The sequence below is a fragment of the Panulirus ornatus genome, chromosome 13, assembly GCF_036320965.1.
Source record: "Panulirus ornatus isolate Po-2019 chromosome 13, ASM3632096v1, whole genome shotgun sequence".
Taxonomy (NCBI): domain Eukaryota; kingdom Metazoa; phylum Arthropoda; class Malacostraca; order Decapoda; family Palinuridae; genus Panulirus; species Panulirus ornatus.
In genome coordinates, this window is record NC_092236.1 from 52,364,335 (window position 1) to 52,385,816 (window position 21,482).

The 21,482-nt window shown below is 36.9% G+C and overlaps 1 protein-coding gene across 1 annotated transcript; it reads left to right on the top strand.

Annotated features, from left to right (window-relative positions):
* The first annotated feature begins 989 nt into the window (after positions 1 to 989).
* Positions 990 to 20,475, top strand: CSN4 (COP9 signalosome subunit 4). Its single transcript, XM_071668914.1, has 9 exons — positions 990 to 1,236; positions 3,644 to 3,726; positions 7,252 to 7,370; positions 7,846 to 7,982; positions 10,730 to 10,844; positions 12,559 to 12,748; positions 16,232 to 16,402; positions 18,552 to 18,727; positions 19,141 to 20,475. Exons 1-9 carry the CDS (start codon positions 1,160 to 1,162, stop codon positions 19,297 to 19,299), a joined length of 1,227 nt encoding a protein of 408 aa, XP_071525015.1. The 5' UTR covers positions 990 to 1,159; the 3' UTR covers positions 19,300 to 20,475.
* The last annotated feature ends 1,007 nt before the right edge of the window (positions 20,476 to 21,482 follow it).

The window sequence follows — 21,482 nt, forward strand, 5'->3', positions numbered from 1 at the left end:
ACAGCACGTCGACCCCGGTATACCACAACGCTCAAATTCACTCTATTCCTTGCACACCTTTCACCCTCCTGTATGTTTAGGCTCCGATAGCTTAAAACCTTTTTCACTCCATCCTTCTATCTCCAATTTGGTCTCCCACTTCTCGTTTCCTCCACCTCTAACACATATATTTTCTTTGTCAATCTTTCCTCACTCTTTCTCTCGATGTGACCAAACCATTTCAATACACTCTCTTCTGCTCTCTCAACCACACTCTTTTTATCACCACATATCTCTCTTACCCTTTCATTACTTACTCATCAAACCACCTCACACCACATACTCTCCTCAAACATTTCATTTTCAACATATCCACCCTCCTCCGAACAACCCTATCTATAGCCCACGCCTCGCAACCATATAAGATTGTTGGAACCACTATTCTTAAAAACGTACCAGTTTTCGCTCTCCGAGATAACGTTCTGGCCTTCCACACATTCTTCAACGCTCCCAGAACCTTCGCCCCATCCCTAACCCTGTGACTCCCTTCCGCTCCATGGTTCCATCCGCTGCTAAATCCACTCCCTATATCTCAAACACTTCACTTCCTCCAGTTTTTTCAGTTTTCTTGGCGCTACTTTGCTGACGCGAGAAACGGCGATCAAGTATTAATAAATGAATATATATATATATATATATATATATATATATATATATATATATATATATATATATATATGCACATATACATACATACACATGTACATATTCATACTTGCTTTCATCCATTTTGGCGCTACCCCGTCCCACAGGAAACGACATCGCTACCCCCTGCTTCAGTGAGGTAGCGCCAGGAAAACATATCAAGGTATATATATATATATATATATATATATATATATATATATATATATATATATATTACTAAGCTAATGTTTCTCTTATGCTGGAAAAAAATAAATAAAGTAAATTTGAATGATAAACAATGACGACATTACGAGCATCATTGACAACAACCAGCTGACGCTCAGGAATAACATTTGGTCGGCTTAGGTGTGGGAGGGTTCTAGCATTCAGTAAATTTTGTGGTACCGGAAGGAAGTAAAAGCAAAATAATCTGTCCGACGAAAAGTAATAGAGAAAGAACTCAATTTTCTGTTTGTCTGTTGTTATTATCATCATGGCTTTTGCTGTGCAGATCCGTCAGCAGCTGCAGGCTCTAGTTTCGTCTGGTGGCTCCCATAAAGATCATGACAAGTAAGATGAATATATTTTAATATATTTCCTATTTGTACTGTATGGGAGGAACCTTTACACTCATGGGGCCCCATACTTTGAACATTTTCTGCTATCATGCCATTTCTTTAACTTACAATGTACTCTGACTGCATAAAGCCATATCCTGAATCATTTTATTTCATTCATTCACCGATTATAAAAGTCCATCTTTATACTTTTTTGTAACAAGTTTGTTGCTTGATGTCATGTTATCTCATGTTGTTCTGTCCTACATCTCTCATAGAATGGTTTACTGTCCACGTCATCGACCTGTTTTCAAAGCTTAATGGTAGTGATTAGGTCACCCCTCATTCTTCTCTTTTCTCTAAGGTGGACAGATTGAAAGTCTGTAGTTTCTCCCTTAAATCATCTTTCTTAATTCTGATACCATCTTTGTTGTCATTCTTAGGACATTCTTTGTTAGTTGTATGTGCATCATCAGGTACAGTCATTCAACCTGAGAAGCATATTCTTGTTCTGGCCTTATGTTGGATGTGAACAGCTTGTTGAATATTACCTTATTCATGTACTTGAAGGCTATTTTGATATTTCCTAGGAGACAGTTTTCCTTCTTTACCTTTCTTCTGAGGTGGGACTCTAGCGACAGGTGAGAGATGATATTGACTCGCAAGTGCTTCTCACACAGAGAACCTTGAAGCTTATATTGAGGTCTTCCACTTTGTCTCATCCTCGTTACCTTAAATTTGCTAGGGCTGAATATCATAAACCATATGCGAGACCAACTTTGGAGTCTATTTAGTTCCTATTGTAAGATTTTTTTTATGTTCACTGAGATGGCACAGGTAGCTGAGGCCATCCCATTAATGCTATACATGTGTATACCCTAACCTGAGCCAGGTACCCATTTTATTGACCACCCCTCTAGGGATGGATGAACTACTGGGTTGACTGGGGACTGACTTTCATAACCAGGATTCGAACCTGTGCGTTTGACCTGGGCATCCATTGAGTTTGTCATGCTTATTACTTTTCTTGTGATTTATGCAGACATATTTAAGTAGGAGTCCATCCAGACAAGTCATTCACATAGATTAAGAGGAGTATTAGTCCCAGATAGAAACCAAGGGCGTTCCTCTGGTGACCTACACCCATTTTATAAATGTTGTTAAAACATTTTTCAATCTCAGTTTGGTAGTAAACTCCTTCATATCCCCCTTGCTGCTGAAATATTACCAGAGGATAAGAAGTTAGAAATAATAGTGCTAATGAAAACCCACACTTTATAACCTTATATTTATACCTAACAACTAACCCTTAAGAGTAGAAAGAAGTTCTCAAAACCATAACACACATCTTTTAACTAATAAATTGCTTTATATGCTTTTATAGTTTGATGTGATTACAGAAACACATGCAGGATATGGATATATGTTTTCATTCATATTGAACGGTATCAAATATGGTGATACCATAATGCTCATGTGTACTTTTCTCCTCTTCAAAACATCATATTTTTGTCATCATCCTCAGAAGGTAAATTTTCAGTTGGTGGATGCACATTTTCTAGGATTATGATATGTGTTATGCTCTTGTGAAATCATTGTTGCTATTGTAAATAGCAAATAGTGTGGAATCTTCTTTTTTCACTCTTAAAACTGATCTCTGAATATTATTCATTTGTTAGTGGTAGTGGTATGAGGGAGAGAAAATGGGGTTAGTTAATACATAAGATTTTGGTGAAGGCTAAGTTCTCCATCCATCTGCCTATATCTCTGATGCCTCCCATCATGGGGGTTAAGCATGAATTATAAGAAACTTTGGGGGGTGATAGGAGGGTGAAAATAATACTGCTTTCATCATTAGTTTTGAAATTAGAATAGCGATGTGGAATAGCTGGTATGCCAGCAGACCATGTACAATGAATATGGGAAGTCTGAATTGGGGATTCAGCTAGCGCAAGCTTGACATTCAGCTCAAACCTGAGGTTTATATGCAGGAAAAGTGTGGTGGCTATAGATGGGATAGACATATTTTAGATTGAGATAAGGGGAAAAAATTGTTTTGCAAGGGAAAGAAATTGGATTTAGAACAGCAGGATACTTGAAATTAAACAGAGGGACAGAGTGTAGGAATATGCTACCAAAAGATGGCCAGATACAAGTTATGTATGATGTCTGTACACAGAATGTTTTGTGGAGGCATTCTAGGAGCTACCTTTTTTATATGAAGGAATGAAAGAACTTGGTAAGTGCTTTGAATAGATTGGAAGGTAATGAAACCAACTGTATTGAGTAGATATCCAATACCAGTGTGTTAATTAGATTAGTCATGGTATTTTGAATTGGTTTTGAAGGAATACTAAGTTGAATCATTTTCATCATGAGTGAATATTGTGTGCAGCTTATTGATTTAAGTTATTTTTCAGGTATCGTGCAGTCTTGGACTCCATTCTTAAAGTTGGCAATGAAAATGACATGGCTGATGGACTTCAGGCATTTATCGAAGCAAGTGAGTGCTGAGTCACAGCTCTTCATCTCTCATTGTATTGAATGTAGCTTTCTAGTCTAAATATGCATCAGATATTAACATTGTCCCTTTCTACAAATGGTAAACACAGTTAAGGAAGATTCTTTTAACGTAGACTAATTTGGGGTGACTTTCATGTGCATTATTCAAAGGTTCCATAAGTGGAGGTAGATACTGTTTTGTATTGTTAACTTGCTCCTATAGATGTGCTTATAAGTAGGCCTCTCGCATAATGGTTGCATAGATTAATAATGCCAAAAAAAAATAAGCTTTGGTGGTGGTTGTCACTTTACTGTAATCCCTGCCTGAAGGGATGTGCCACAAGGTAATTGTCTTAACTTTCATCTTGTCTTGAAGGATATCACAGAGCAAGGATGACTAGGTTTCAGTTTGGTTATTGAGGTTTAGCAATGTTTTGTTTTCTTCATTGTTATATAGGTTTTGTAATACGGTATCTGTCTGAGGCCCAGATACTTACCTGCTATTTTCAGTTTCACTGTAGTGATAGATGTTGCTGGGTATGGGATACTCTTTCAGCAGAAGACATCTTGAAGTATAAGAATCGTGCAATAACTGCAAAACCACAAATATCCATGTTAAGTATTGGGATGTATTCACTCATAGGAGAAAAGTAATGAATGAATGTTCTACAGGGCATATTTTCTCCTACATCCTTATCCTACATCAGTTTTAGAGGCCCATCTGTATCTTCACAGCTTGTTCAAACCATGGTGCATTGTTGTATTTTTGGTCTGTCGGACTATTTAAGGTTGTGGCTTGCAGGCCAGTGCAATCTTTGCAGCTTTATTGATCAAGTGCACTATGTAGATATTTATCCAGGCTATTTCATTTGCTTAATCACTTTACTGTACTTCAGTAAAACTGGAGGGGCTTTAGAAAACAAGCAAAATACTGTTGTAATGTACACAGACAGAGCAAATGCCTTTGCCATATATGACTTTGGTGTCATGTTTTACGGAATGTGTAAGATAGGCTCAGTCCTCTGTTGTTATTGGTGCCTTGCTAACGTGGGAAATGGCGAATATGGCGACCCTGGTATACCACATCGTTCCAGTTCACTCTATTCCTTGCACGCCTTTCACCCTCCTGCATGTTTAGGCCCCGATCGCTCAAAATCTTTTTCACTCCATCCTTCCACCTCCAATCAGTGCTTTTACACCTTATGTCTTTTCTGCATGGGGTTATGAGGTGATTCTACGTTTATTGTAGTTCATTATTAGATTTTTCAGCAGATAACATATAAGAACATCTAATCTTATATTATCCCATGATAGTCATTTGACTGGTCTTATAATTGTGCTGCAGTTATGCGATTAGATAGATAGTATATGTATTTGTGAGTACAAAATTTTTGTTGTATAGCTCACAATGCTTTGAAAATTCCTTTCTTTGACTGTAATGTTACTTTTTTTTATGGATGTTACTGGATAGTAGGTTATGGCACCTTATGAAGCTTATCATATCAGGTACTGAACTGATTTTTGTTGATGAGGATAAAATGAAATAGAAACATATATATGTAAAAGTTATTGAAACAATATGGAAAGAGGCAGTAAACAATTCATATAGAATGACTGTTGATAGGTAAAGCCCTATAATGCAACCAAACTGATCTCGAGTATTTCCCTTTTTCTTGAGGGATTTCAGTGTACAGACCCTTTGCAGGGGGAATACACAGATATACGGAGTTTAGTGGTGCAATATCAGAGCAGCAGCATTTATTTGAAACCTTTGATGTGGGTTCTACCCCACTGACCTTGATTAGAGTCTTGTTAGACAGTTAGCTCTGCTGTTAGTTTCTTGAGGTAAAGGTAATTTTTCTGTTTGGAAGATACTGTTTTTCGCAAGGTTAGCAGTGATAGGAGCTTCAGTTTCTTGAGGTAAAGGTAATTTATCTGTTTGGAAGATACTGTTTTTTGCAAGGTTAGCAGTGATAGGAGCTTCATGAAGACAAAGATAAACTCCCAAGTCATGGTGGGAGGTCTGGATCACAGTTGGCCTACACTTTGGCACCCCCATACCTTGACTGTAAATGCACCACAAGCAGTAGGAGACAGGGCCATCCTTGAGGGATGATATCAGCATTATACCTTCAGCAAGGCCAAGCTTTTGTATAGGGAAAAGTAGTATATATTTAGAAAGGCATATTTTTCAGGGCTTCCTTTGGTTTGGTTTCTGTACCTTCTGCTGTTTGTTTCACATATTTTTCTCCAGTAAGAATATTGAATTTTTGAGACAGGACCCAAGTCAAAAGGTTTTAGACCCATTTGACCTGATTTGATAACAGTTCACTTAATAGCTTTTTGTCGCTTTTGATTTTTTAAAAAGTTCCTCTTGCCCTGGCTAATATCCTGATGATAAACTAGTTGATCTTTTGGTGATGATGGGTTGTTCACGCTGGATCAAGGGGCCCCCCTCCAAAAGAGTTCTACCAGCATGTCAGTTAAATGATAAGCATCATCATTACTAGTAAGTGATAGTGAATGATGTCATTCTTGTCCTGGATAGAGACAGGAAAGGATCAGTTCATATCCTTGAGTCATCTTTGGGCGATATGGAAGTGAACCAGTACCATTCTCTGATTAATCTAATGATGATACTCTAGGGTAGCAGAGGAAAGGGTTTATCATGTTGTTGCTCCTAGTACCTTTCTTGTATTCGTGCATATCATGCTTTTCACTTGCAAGAGGTTGTAGCTTCACCTAGAGGGTTGCAATACTTTTGTTTATTTTTTTTTCTATCTTAGGCCTATGATGTGGACCTGGTGGTTACCCAACTGTGTTAAACACTTTTTTTTTTTTAACAAACCTTGTTAACCTTGGTAAGGAGAAAAAATTTTAGTGGACCTCAAGGTTTTATGTAGCAGAGTCCACTTCTGTGATAAATGTGTGATTATTCCTAAGCATTTACTTAGGGTATTTGTGATAATCTTTTAGAGTTTAATTCAAATTTCCCTTCACCAGAGAATTTAGGTTTTCCATTGAGTCAGGTATTTTCCCTGGCCATAACCAAAGTATGTAGAACTGCATGTATATTACTAACTGTAAGGAGCTGCAGTAGCCTAAATGACCCCTTCATAAGGCATCATGCTTAGAAGCTGCCCTTCTCAGATTTTCTATTCCCACTTGAGGTGTGCAATTGTCTCAATTTATGGTTTGGGCACTTAAATCTGCCAGACATGGGCCATATACATATTTGATGTTCCTGGTCCTAGTATTATCCCTGAAACTTGAATAAGTGTCCTAGGTCTAAATGACCCTGTTAGTGAATATCTTGTTTTTCCAAATTATCTTATGGTAGAAGATATGAGCACAAGGGGCACAGCTCCTTCATTTATTCATACTGGTAATTGTTTATGCTGAATCGTAAGTCTCAGTTTCTTTAGGATACCACCATCCTAATTTGTTACTCTAGGAAAATTTTGTAAATTGCTATTGAAAAATAATTACTCCCTTTTGTGTGTAATTTATTGATTTTCCTTTGCAGTTGTAAAGGAGACTGTAAGCCTGGTAATTTCACGTCAGCTTTTATCCGATGTTTCTACTCAGCTCACATCTATGGCAGATAATGTTGCAAAGACAGTTGCACATTTTACACTTGACAAAGTAAGTACAGCAGTAGCAGTTGTGCATTACTCACATATGATAAAAAAGAAAGTCTAGCAGTTTATATTGTTTAACTTATTGTCCATTCTTGAAGATTTTCTTGTAAGGTAATAGAACTTGAAATTAGGAATGTGCCTTAAGGGTAATTGCAGTTTTATTCATGAAATATTAGGAAATATCTGAGCTGTTGTTCAAAGGCCATTAAAATATATATATATTGTTTAATATGCTTCTTGAGTCAAAATCCTTTTCCCTTCAGTCTTGTAATTCATATAGATAATTTAATTTCCCACATTAAGTGGTTTGCTGTGCACTGAACCTCGATATACTTATAGTCTGTTTCATTGTCTTGTGTGCCGTACAAATGATTCAGCACGTTCTCATATTCATCACTATATTCTAGTTTTTGTATGGTTTGCTATACAGATCAGCAAATCATTAGGGCTATCACCACATTGTGTTTGTTTGTCATTAGGTACAGCCACGTGTTATTAGCTTTGAGGAGCAGGTAGCAAGCATAAGACAGCACCTGGCAGATATATATGAACGAGAATCTTCATGGAGAGATGCAGCAGCAGTTCTCACGGGAATTCCTCTGGAAACAGGGCAAAAGTATGTACATTCTTTAGTAAGCTTACAATATTTGCTTGACAGTGGTACCAAGGAAAAATGACCTGTAGGTGACCCACACAGAATTCAGGAAATAGTTCATTTATTGTAGATGATATACGTCCTAACTCTTATCTTCTTCTTGTCTCACATATCTTTGGGGTGGATCAGGTGTATATGGCCTCATTTCACACATACAGATCCCCAGTTCTTGTTCAGTATATTGATATGAAGCATGAACTCTTATGATAGTTTAAATACTTCTTTCTATTTCACTTTGTGTATTAATTATGGGTGTATGTACTGGTTCCTCCCCAGTAATTTAGGGACTGAGTAGTAATATCAGATGATAGATTAAGTTCAGTCTTCATATGAGACCAGATTCTCCATTCAAACCTCCACACTCATACAGAAAATAGCTCTTTTGCATTATATTGGTACCTTACTCTGAAGTGCCTTTATCTCTAATCAGTATTTGTCTGCATCTTTTATGAGATAAGATTTTGTTTGTATTTTAGAATGCAAAAATGCCTTGTAACACTTTTGTCGTTTAATGAATTCTTCTTCTTCTTCTTCTTCTTCTTCTTATTATTATTATTATTATTATTATTATTATTATTATTATTATTATTATTATGCCTTGTTAAGGGTGAGGCACCAAAGGCTAAGACACAGAATTGTTGCAGAGGGAGGGGGATTTTTGAGTTAAGTTTGTAAAAATGGGAAGCATGGGTATGCTTTTTATTTCTTCTTGGGGGTTGATAGTTCGTCATGATGTGTTTCGGGTAGAGTGTTGTCTTTTGCCTTTGCAAAGAACTAGATGCCAAGCATGTTGATGTGGAATTATACTGGAAGTGTTTTCATTTCATAGAGCAGATGTTGAATATTTATGGTTGTTAAGGCAGCTGAGAATTGTTTTGAATGCTCATTTTTGTATGATGTGCAGTTTTGTTATATTTGCTTTTGAAAGGTTGGATGACCAGATGGGTGAGCCATAGGTTAGGGTGGAGTAGATGAACTGTTTGTAGAGTGATTCTTTTTCTTGCTTGAATATGGTGCCAGTAAGTGTTCTGAGGGTGTTCAATTTATATACTGCCTTTGTGTTGTTGTTTGTGGTGTGGGGAGTAAATTTCATTTGTGTCATTTGTGATACTTAGTATGGTTGGATTTTTTGGTGAGTGGGATTGGTTGACCATTTAGGGTAATGGGAGGTTGCATGATGGATTCATGTCTGTCACAGGTTTAGAGACTGATATTGGATTTCTGTGAGGATGCAGACATTGTGTTTTGAGTAAATTAATGTTTAGATTGTATGATATAGTATAGCATATTTGTTATTGTTTGATTGTGTTCATCAGTTTGTGTACATATGAGTGGTATGTGGGATGTGATTGCAGATCATATAGGAAGAGAGTGAAAGGTTTAGAGACAGAACTGCTCCCTGGGGATCTCCATTATACATTTTAAGGATATTAGAAGTGAAGCTTTTGTGATTGTTTCTGGTATAGTATTTATTTATTATACTTAGTCACTGTCTCCCACGTTAACGAGGTAGCGTAAGGAAATAGGTGAAAGAATGGCCTAGCCCACCCACATACACATGTATATACATAAACACCCACACATGCACATATACATACCTATGCATTTCAACATATACATACATATACATACATAGACATACACGTATATACACATGTACATATCCATACCTGCTACCTTCATCCATTTCCGTTGCCACCCCACCACACATGAAATAGCACCCCCATCCCCTGCACGCGCACGACATAGCACTAGGAAAAGACAACAAAGGCCACATTTGTTCACACTCAGTCTCTAGCTGTCATGTGTAATGCACCAAAACAGCTCCCTTTCCACAGCTGATATGGTATCCAAATATAAAGTTGGCTGAGCATTTTTTGTCACTTTGTGAAGGGTTTTTGAATATTGTATGTGTTAGGATATGCCTAGGGATGGTGTTGAATGCTCAGTTGTTATCTTGTGACAAGTATTGTGGAAGGGGTGTTGTTATTGATTGATACCATCAAGGATGTATAAGGTGAGATTTGTGTGCTCTGTGGATGAGATTGGGATTTTTTGGTTGACTCTGTTGTGGGTCAGTTTCTTGTAGAGCTTGGATATTGATGATACTGTAGTTGCGATGTAAGGCATTGAAAGGGAGAGGATCTGAATGGTTTGGAAGGACTCAGGATGAGTGCTCTTTTGGCAAGTTTTCAGGTATTTAGAATATTTTGTGCAACCAGGAGTTGTGAAGATGCTTTCCAGTGCTTGGATTGCAAGTAGCCTGCAGTTTATATGTGAAAGTTTGATATGTTGTCAAGGCCTGTTGCAGTAAGTTTTTTTAGGATTGTTTTTAGTTACAAGAGCTAGTAGGGGTGAAGTGTGAGCAGTTTCAGGATTTTGATTTTGTATAGGGTTTTCATAGCTGTCCTTCTTAGGGATGTGGTTGGTTTATGGTTAATTTTTTTAGTAATGCTTCATTAGTATGTATTTTGGAAGAGGGGTTGTTGGTGATTTGGGTTAGAAGTGTTTTATATGTTGAGGCTAAGGTAGTACAGGAAATGTGACTATTTTTTATTGTTCACCAGAATTGGATGCTGTTGGTTTTGAGGTTCATGATGTTAAGAATGACATTACTTTGAAAGTAGCTCCAATATTAATTTATATGATAAAGTCAGATGAAGAATTGTGTTTGCAGTATTACTGATTTTCTCCTTTTTTTCTTTCAGACAGTACAGTGTGGACTATAAGCTTGAGACATACCTCAAGATTGCTCGCCTTTATCTTGAGGATGATGATCCAGTGCAGGGAGAAGCTTATATTAATCGTGCCAGCATTTTGCAGGTGTGTGGTGGACCAGAATGTAACAGTTTCCTTCTGATGGGATATATCATTTGTCCTTATCTATAAAGCCATTACATAATTGCTTTTGCTTGTGATGCTGCAGGGGCTGTGATTTTTTTTCTACTTATACCTACACAGATTAACAGATACTAAGGAACATATACATATCACACACATGTGCACAGACTGGCATGAACTTACACACACCTGAAGTAAGAGAGCTGAGGTACAGAGAAGAGAGAAGAGTGAGGTTTTATCTGATCTCATCGTTTGAGTTTTGATAAGGTGGACTATGAACAGTTCCTTGAGAGATGTTGGGATAGATCAAGTAGAGGGCATAACATAAAATTAAACAAGAAACATTTTAAAAAGGTTGTGAAGAAGTATTTTTGTAGTACAAGAATGGTGGATGAATGGAACAGAATGACTGAGGAAAAGGTAATGCAGATAGCATGTTTTATGATAGTAAAGAATGTTCAAGAAATGGAGCCTTAAAAATGTAAAACTTCCTCCCCATTCAGTACAATTACTTAATTACATACACAATACCTTTACGCTTTTAAACCAGACTTATAATATGCCTTGCAAGTCTGGACACTGCACTCAAAGAGCACAAAGATCTGATTGAGAAGATATAGTGAAAAGCAATGAGGATGGTACCTGAATTAAGAGGACAGAGGTACCATGAGAGACTGAGGGCTACAATACTCTCCCCCAAAGAGATTAGGAGAGAAGGACAGGGTACCTGGTAACAGTCTTCAAATATTCAGTCATATGGATAAAAGATGTAGCACTAAAGGCTTTGAGAAAAATTAGGGCTATAGGTTAGTTAGAAAGGGTGTCAAAAGATTCTGGTTTAGTTTTAGGATGGTGGATGGTTGGAGTAGACTAACTAAGGAGACACGGATGCTGGCAGTTTACGAAGGTCTATAAAAGTTTATTTAATGGCATTGAAAGTTAATGAGATGGGGTCCCACAGTTTTATCATAAAAATGTTGAAGTAGGTAATTACGCACATAAACAAACTGGCAACCAGCTAGCAAATTCATCAAAGGAGCAAGGAATTATTACTGCTGGTTAAGGAGGAATGAACAGACAGATTTTGATTTTGAAAGAGCATTGTGGACAAGCATTTTGACAAAGTAAGAGACAATCTGAAACTTTTCCATGAATTCAGGCACAAACTTCTGGTTAAAGAGCAGCTAATCAGCCTAAGGTATCTAGAGCAGATTTACATTGATGACACTTACAGGGCAATCAGGATGGTGAGAAGCTGGCAAGACAATCTCTCAGTGAAGGTGGTAAATTATTAGTAATGGGGTACAGTAACTACAGGGAAATAAACAGCTAGGACTAAGATGCACAGGAAAACATGGAGATACTGTACATGTTCCCCATATGTGAACAGGAGAACTCGTTTTAGCACATAATGGAGCATGCAATATCTAAGGTGGGTGGCATCATCACTGCTTGACTTTGTCTATACACAAAATAGCATGAAAGTAGAGCATTTCAATTATTTAGTATTTGATTTTAAGTGAGTGGTGTAGAAGGGTACAAGAAGGGTATAAAACACAGGACCCAAAAAGGAAATACATTCTAGTCAACAATGTATAGCTGATTGATTTTATTGAGAATGTTATATAGATTTGTAGGATAGCATTATTTTTTTCTGTATTAGCTTTTCTTGATTTGATATGTATATTTTTTCCAGGCTGAATCAAAGAATGAGCAGTTGCAAATCTATTACAAGGTATGCTATGCAAGGGTTTTGGATTATCGACGTAAGTTCATAGAAGCAGCACAGCGTTATAATGAGTTATCTTACCGGCCAATTATTCATGAAGATGAGAGAATGGAAGCTCTAAAAAAAGCCTTGATCTGTACTGTGCTAGCATCTGCAGGTAAGAATTCATATATGTTATATTTCTACTTTTTGTCTTTGTGTTTAATTATGTTTGTGATTATGCTTTTGTATTGTATGGGGAGTAAGCTGAACACTTGTGGGGCCTCAGTTCATGAATTTTCTGTACAATCATGCAGTTTAAACTTCTGAATAATGTGTGTTTTCAGTTTCATAACGTGTTCCATTCATCCACAAGTCAGATACTATCATTGTCTGACTATTTTGCAACCTTAACAGAATGTTTTGCCTACCTAATGTAGCTTCAAGATATTATTTGTTTGTTGTATGTGTAAATGTGCGCTGTATAAACATTGGGTAAGCATTGACATATTATTTTCTGGAAACTGATACTCAAAGATAATGGTAACCTTGAACTTGTTGGCCCATGGATTTTGGGAATTTGCCATATTTTGAAACAAGAATTTTGATATTCTACACATAGCATTATTAAAGAATGCATGATTAGTACAGAAATTCCTTTTGATATATGCACATCATTAAAGGAAAATATTTTGTCATACTAAGCTGAACACTTGTGGGGTCTCAGTTCATGAATTTTCTGTACAATCATGCAGTTTAAACTTCTGAATAATGTGTGTTTTCAGTTTCATAACGTGTTCCATTCATCCACAAGTCAGATACTATCATTGTCTGACTATTTTGCAACCTTAACAGAATGTTTTGCCTACCTAATGTAGCTTCAAGATATTATTTGTTTGTTGTATGTGTAAATGTGCGCTGTATAAACATTGGGTAAGCATTGACATATTATTTTCTGGAAACTGATACTCAAAGATAATGGTAACCTTGAACTTGTTGGCCCATGGATTTTGGGAATTTGCCATATTTTGAAACAAGAATTTTGATATTCTACACATAGCATTATTAAAGAATGCATGATTAGTACAGAAATTGCTTTTGATATATGCACATCATTAAAGGAAAATATTTTGTCATACTAAGAATATATACAGGTACACTACCAATTTTCCGGCACCCTTGGTTCCAAAGCCTTGTCAGATTAACCATTTTGCTGGACCAACCTTGGTCACATAATGATAATTCATCTACACACCTCTTACCCATTAATTATACATCTCCCATGTGCCTAAAGTATATCATGGACTGCTACAAATTTAGATTGAATAAATATTAAATGCTTAAGCACCCTGAGATGGTAAGTCTGTCCTTAGATTCTTTGAATCTAGTGGTGTATCTAGGGTATAGCAGGTAGGGCAGGTACCCTGGGCGCTACTTGAAGGGGGACACCAGTGACATAATGGCGTCCTGGATCCAGACAATGATTCGGATCTTAAAGATTTAGATTTCTCGACCGTGAAAACATATCTTTGGTATTTGGAATCACATTGATATCATTATTAGTTCAATAGCTATTCACAAAAATTGATATTTCCATAATGGCATCCTGGATCCTGACAATGATTCGGATCACTCCCAAAATCTAATCAATTGGTCCTTTTGTCATTTCTGACTTTCCCTGAAAATTTCATCAAAATTTGTTCTTAACTTTTGTTGAAAGTTGCTCACAGAGAGACAGACAAACGGCAGTAAAAACACAATCTCCTTGGCGTAGGTAATAAAAATATAAAGTATTAGTGTCATATTTTTGGAGAGAGGCACAATTGCAGTGCTTGCCATAGTTGCTATTTCCCCTAGATATGCCCCTGTTTGAATCCTGTGGGGTCTTCTTCGTCTTCTGTTGTTATTTTCCTAGGTGTGCATTGCTAGAATAATGCAGTTTCTTAAGCATTATACACCTGCTCAGGAAGGAGTTGCTCATCAGCTACGAGTTTCGCAGTTCATCCACATACTTGGCAGCTCCTTCGTGGTTTGCAGACTGCTTCTCTCTGCACGCTTTATTCCTGGAAATTCCATGACACTTCTTGAATCTTTGAAGCCATCCTTCACTATAGTCACGCTCATGTTGTAATTTAAGTTCTTTATGGAACAACTTAGCCTGGTCCATTATCATGCTACCTGACAAGTCCACTCCATCACTCCAATGCTGTCGAAACCATTCCATCATAACTCGATCGTGCTCAGTACTCTTACCATCTTTCATAGTTTTTTAATCGTCATTTGCTTCTTGGAATCGCTGTCTGCATAGAATTTCAATATTTTCTCCCTTTGCTTATTTATATCATAAACAGTTGATGAACCAATACTGTAGATGTCACACAGCTTACGCACCAAAACATGACAGTACATTTTTTTCAACTGTTCTACTGATCTTGGATCGATATGGACTGATGTTTACGTTTGACACCATGACCGACACTCTCATATGTCTTAGAGGCCATAGCTAGGATTGAATTTAAGCAAAATTAGCAAAAAATCTCACAGAATTGCGGTATGACCACCATTGAGTGCAGCGTAAAGAATGTAAATAAGTACACCCTACACACATCACCATCTGTGTCCACCCAGTAAACTAGTCTGGTGGCTGCGGTAACTTCCAAGTTACCTCACGTGATTTTGTCCGGACTTAAGGAGGTGCCAAACCATCAGTTACCAGAAAATCGGTGGTGTACCTGTAGTGGTAAACAGATTTGTTTTTTCAAAATTGGCCTCAAGATGCATGTCTCAAGTCAAGAATGGTACCTTAGTTCCTATTGCCTCTAGTGCAAAATGTATCAAGCTGAATCACCACAAGTCAAGGGATAATAGTAGTATCCTATACAAGTAATTCACCCATTCCACCAAGAACTATGGCTCATGTTCCTGGTCATGCATCCTCTTTAAGTGCAACAAAAAATGTCCTTTTAATGAAATCTCACCTCAAGCTCAGCACCCAGTTCTTGGCTTTCTGTTTCTCTTTTCTAACATTTTATAAATCTCACTCATCTCTAAGACTGGTTTATAGTTTAAATGCAGTAATCACAGTCTCCTATCATAAAATAAGCATGACAGTCACCCTCTTCTACTCTAATTAATATCTCAAGTAGCCTTTCAAGTATTACTGTAGACCCCTTGCACATACAGAGAGATTTCACGAGGACCATGTACCTTATTGTGTATGTTTGCAGATGATAAAATTTCTGGTTATTGTGGTTTTATAAGATACATCTTTATTGTGTTTGTCTGCCAAGGAATTTTTATGAAGCACATATTAATCCTTAACACCTTAGATTTTATCATATCATATACATGAGACAGTAAATATTATCATTTGTATGTTTGAAATAAGCTGCTATATAGTAATAATTTTTATGATAGATCAGCAACGGTTTAGAATGCTTAGAAAATTGTCAGAAGTTGCCATGATATCATATTCGTAAGGAGATGCATTTTGACTGCATCATCCCATGGTTACTGTGCTTTTATGAAATACATATTATTTCATTTGTCTGCCAAGAAATCGTTATGAAGCGCATTTTAATGTTTAACACCTTATATTTTATCATATCATATAAATATGTTTGTGAAGTAAGCTGATTTACATGAATCATTTTTATGAAAGGTCAGCAACGGTCCAGAATGCTTGGAACTCTCTTTAAAGATGAACGTTGTCAGAAGTTGCCTTGTTATCATATTCTTGAGAAAATGCATCTTGACCGCATCATCCGCCACAATGAACTTACTGAGTTTCAAAATATGCTTCAGCCTCATCAGCAAGCTACGACGTCAGATGGTAAGTGTTTCTGAAGTCTTTTTAAGCCTCTAATTCTGTTCATGTTTACAACACTCACAACCTTGAGTCCAAACCCTTCCTTGTAGAACAACAACTGTCTGTCTCCTTCCCTGATCTCTCTGAAACCCAACTGTTCAAGGTAGCCCTGCTTGTGTTATCAAATGACCAACTACAGTGTTTATTATTGTTTCTTCCCTGAGGATGGTGTCTGTGCTTACTTGTAATATTTTTGCTTGCCTCATGGATCTTGAGTCTTACAGCTTAAAACCATCTGCTTTAGAATTTCTTTGTGCTCTGTAACTGTGCTTTTGATCTGCTGTTGTTCTCCACATCCATTTGCTAAAATCCTCTGAGCAAGGTATTTCTGTGTATACCACAAGTATTGCCTATGCTCTTCTTGGTAAGAAACTGTATGGAGCTTTTATCAATCTGGCAAAAGTATAAGACAGTCAAGTGGAATGCTTTATGGGATGTGTTAAGTAAAGTATATATGGGTTAGGGGATAACAGTTGGATGATGCAAAAGCCTTCTATAGAGGAGCAAATGCATTTGTAAGAGTGGGTGGAGAGTTGGGAGAAAGTTTCATTATACATGTAAGGCAGGGCTGTGTGATGTCACCATGGCTTTTTAATATATAATGGATCAAGTAAATTGAGAGATTAAAGTGGAAACTATAATGCAGAGATGAAGTACGGTGGTGAGGGATGATGGCTGGTTACAAGCCTGTTTTTGGATGATACAGTGTTGTTTGCTGAGAATGAAGAGGACTTTCAGGAGGGTACGTGTCTTTTATGATGTGTTAAAGCATGGGTGATTGGAGATAAGTGCAAGTCACATTTAAGAGGAAACAGAATGAAAGTGTAGATTTTGCAAAGTCCTATAGAGTGAGAAAAAAGTGTCAGAGAAGAGAGAGAGAGAGAGAGAGAGAGAGAGAGAGAGAGAATTTAAGTATTTGGGAGCTTTCATGGGTAAGTTTGATGATGCAGAAGAGAAAAGGGGGAATAGAATGATGAGGGGTAGAGGTGTAATTGTGGAAGTGAAAAAAGGATTAAGGGACAGCATAGGCCTCCTGACGCTGAATTATGCAACTGAAACAAGGGCATGGAATGAGTCACCGAGGTAAAAAATCCAGGCTGTGGGAATGAACTATTTGAAAGGAACTTTAGGTATTCCTAGATGAAATGAAGAAAGAAATGAGGGGGTGTATGAGAGATTTGGTGTGGGAGGGAATGCAAAGGGAATGAATTTTAGGGTGGGAGAAACATAATACTTTGAGGTGATTTGGGCATTTGGAAAGAATGCAAGAAGGGGATTTTACAAGGAAAGTGTATGATTGTATGATTAAAGGGTTGGTATGATTGTATGATTAAAGGGTTGGTGTGAGAGGAAGACCACCTTTGACATGGTGAAGTATAGTGGAAGAGTAATGGAGGGAGAGAATGGTGGTAGAATGCATGGAATGATGTATGCAAATGAGGCATGTAAGGATAGGGTAAGTGGAGACTCTTTTTGCCATGGCCATTCACTTGATGGAAGTTTTTGGAGGGAATGGGCATCAGGGATATGGATAGATAGGTAGATAGAAAGCAGGAGGAAGTAAGAGGAAGGTGCAGGATGGTGAAAAGGGGAAAAAGAGAGTTGGGGTGAGTAAGTATCAGTAAACTTTAGGGAAATTAAGAAAATTCTTTGGAAAGAGTTTAATAAGTGTGAAGAAAACAATAGAACAAATGAAATTATCAGGGAAAGGGGCAGGTGAGGAAGTGATAACAAACATGTGAAGAGATGAAGTTGCATTTTCAAGGATTGTTAAAGGTGTTCAAAGATAGGATGGCAGATGTGGGATGTTTTGGATATGAAGGAATGCATAGGGAGAGAGTCATGGAAAGGGGTTTGGTGTAAAGAAAATGAGATGGTGAAAGCTTTGCATAAGATGAAGTTTGGCAAAGCAGTTGGAGTGGATTTCTTAAGAAGGGTGTGATTGTGTTGTTGATTGATTAGTTAAGATTTTCACTATATGTATTGCTTATGTTGAGGTCCCTAAGTATTGGTAGAATGCTTTTATTGTGCCATTATATAAAGGCAAGGAGCAGAGTGTTAGAAATTATATTTCTTAATCATGGAGAAAAGATAATTGCTTTCTCTTTTTCAGGTTCTACCATCTTGGATAGAGCAGTCACAGAACATAACTTGTTAGCAGCTAGTAAACTTTATAACAATATCACATTTTCTGAGTTGGGAGCTCTTCTCCAAATTTCTCCAGCTAAGGCAGAGAAGATAGCCAGCCAGATGATCACAGAAGGACGAATGAATGGTTACATTGATCAGGTAACTCGGGAAGTACATACATTCGTTTAGGCAAATTTTGATGAAAGAAAAAGTGATGTGCAAACATAGATATTTCTATGCTTACATTTTGCTTTGGAAGGAAAGATGTAAATGTTATTTAATTTTAATTCTATGCCAGCTCTTTATGATTATTGAGAAAGAAATGCTGTAGAAAAGTATGATATAGGTTGCATGTAGTGTGCAGGGACTTGCAATAGGGAGTTCAGAAAGTGGAATGAGGGAATCTAAAGAGGGTATATCATGAAGGAATAAGATTTTTTAGGGGATGTTTAGTGGAGAAATCAGTAGACCAGTGTAGCTATTAGCATATTTAGTGGTAATTGATATATGGAATTAAGAAATAGTTTACTCCAATTTCTTTGTCAACTTAAGACATATCATTCTCCTTACAGATTGATGGAATTTTACACTTTGAAGCTCGTGATGTTCTTCCACAGTGGGACAAACAAATCCAGTCTCTATGTTTCCAAGTGAATGGAATAATTGAAAAAATTAATACAGCACATCCAGAATGGGTTGCAAAAGTCATGGATGAGCAGATGGTGCAGTGATTGTGAAGTGCAGCTTTGGTAGATTATTTAGTTGTAACTTTAATGAAACTTTACAGACTTCTTTCTTAATATTTGATATTTCACAGGTGTTAATACCTGGTAGATGTCAGGTTTTTCTATGTGAATGTGATTCCAGACCAGCTTAATCAACATTATGAATAAAAGCAAAACAAGTGTAATTTTGTGAAAATATCTTAAATACTTGAGCCAAAGATAAAGGAATGTTATTGCACTGTGTCTCTGATGAAATGATATTAAAAACCAACTAAATGGATTATTCAGCTCTTGTGATAGTGAAGGGATGAAAGATTAGACTTTGTGCTTTGAGATTTGTTGGTACTCAAGATATATGTATATTGAAAATGTCTAACACCTACTATTCCTCACAGTACTTCAGACTTCCATTTATCATCTCTGAACTTCAAACAAATGTACTTTGAACAGTTACATACTTTTTGGATGAGCAGCAAAGTTGATGGATTTCTAAAAAGCCCCATGTTATTTGAGTTGAACTGTTTTATGATTAAAATTTCCTACCTCTTCTGAGTGTGGTGTTGCTACTCTTTTATGTCAAGTGGAAATGAGTCCAAATCATAAGCTGTTTTTCATTACCACTGCTCCATGCATATGCTTAGTGATAATCTTCATCTGCACAGTGTCTGAGAGCTTATATCATTGGATTGTAATGTATTTTGTTATTCACTTTACCATCATGGCTGAGTTTAAATTGCTAAATACCACAACTTACTGCTTCATGATCTGAAAATTCACTCTGTATTTTGTGTGTTTTTTGAGATGAAGAAAAGTTTTTTGGATGCCATTCTAATCAGGTTATTATGATATATAGTAAATATCAAGTGTCATAACAGTTTAAGAGTACTAAGTGTAACATACCACGGCAGTTAATATCACTTATCTACCTAGGGCCGAGGTTTAGTACCAATCTTCTTCTTCTCAATCATTAGAATTGAATTATTCATTTGTGAATGATGCCACAGGTTTTTTGAATTCAAATGAAGCAACCAACAGGTAATTGGTGAGATGTTTGAAGGATAACTTTTACCATGAAAAAAAATAAATGTTCCATGATATGGTAACTTTTGTTAAAAAAGCAACAAAAGTATGCTTTTTATCATTAGTTCTTGCTATCCCATAAATAAATGAAAAACAGATAAAGTTTTATTCACATCAATATGCCATGTCAGTGGCATGGTGCATGTAATGCTTCTGGTAGATATATTTTACAGCTGTTGTGAGGCCTACCAAATTTTCAACCTGCTGTCAATGGAGTGGACAATGGGAAGTGAAGCAGCTGGGGTAAGACATGCAAAGGTCTGTGGGGTGTGCTTGTGGATAGGGCACTGTGGTTTCAGGGCATTATGCAAGACAGCTAGAGCTAGGTGGATGTGAGCGAATGCTTGCAAATTCAGGAAACTGTGATCAAGTTTAAAAATAAATGTCTTTTTGTAGTGTGGTAGCTCACAAAATCCTCACCTCTTTTTTTTTTTACTGCATTTACTGCTTCCCTATGCTTGTTTCATTCCCCCAGCACAGTAATTTTATATGAATATGTCTTGCTTATTGTCAAGGATTTTTTTCTTTTGATTGGTTTCTACCCTAGCAGAGAAAAATGTGTCAAAAATCAAATCAATTAGACTTAAAAGTTTTAATCCCTTCTACCATTTTATCTCTTAACTTTTGCAAGTTACTGGCCACCACCTTCCCCTACAATGTACCTTTTGTTCCTCAGATGAAATTTTGTTGCCTGGGTATGAACTTGATCAAATGTACAAGCCTCCTCAGGTGACATGACTAAACCTGTGATGCATACAGTAGCTAATTACAGTGTGTTATGAATATTTCTGAACATCTGGTCCATGAGCTTTAAGGTGATTTTGACTAATATATTTTATCTCCTTACCAATCCTTTTGTGGATTTCTAAGACAGATTGGGTGCTTTGTTAACTCTTGTCCCTTTTTTTTTTTTCATTATTGATGGGTATTTCCCATGTTAGTGAGGTAGCATCAAGAAATAGACGAAGAAAGACACATCCATTCACATGTATATTTATACATACATACATGCATATATGTACATATTCATACTGGCTCGCTGTCGTCCGTTCCTGAAGCCACCCTGCCCTACAGGAAAGAGCACAAATACTTGAAGAAAAAGAAAAAAG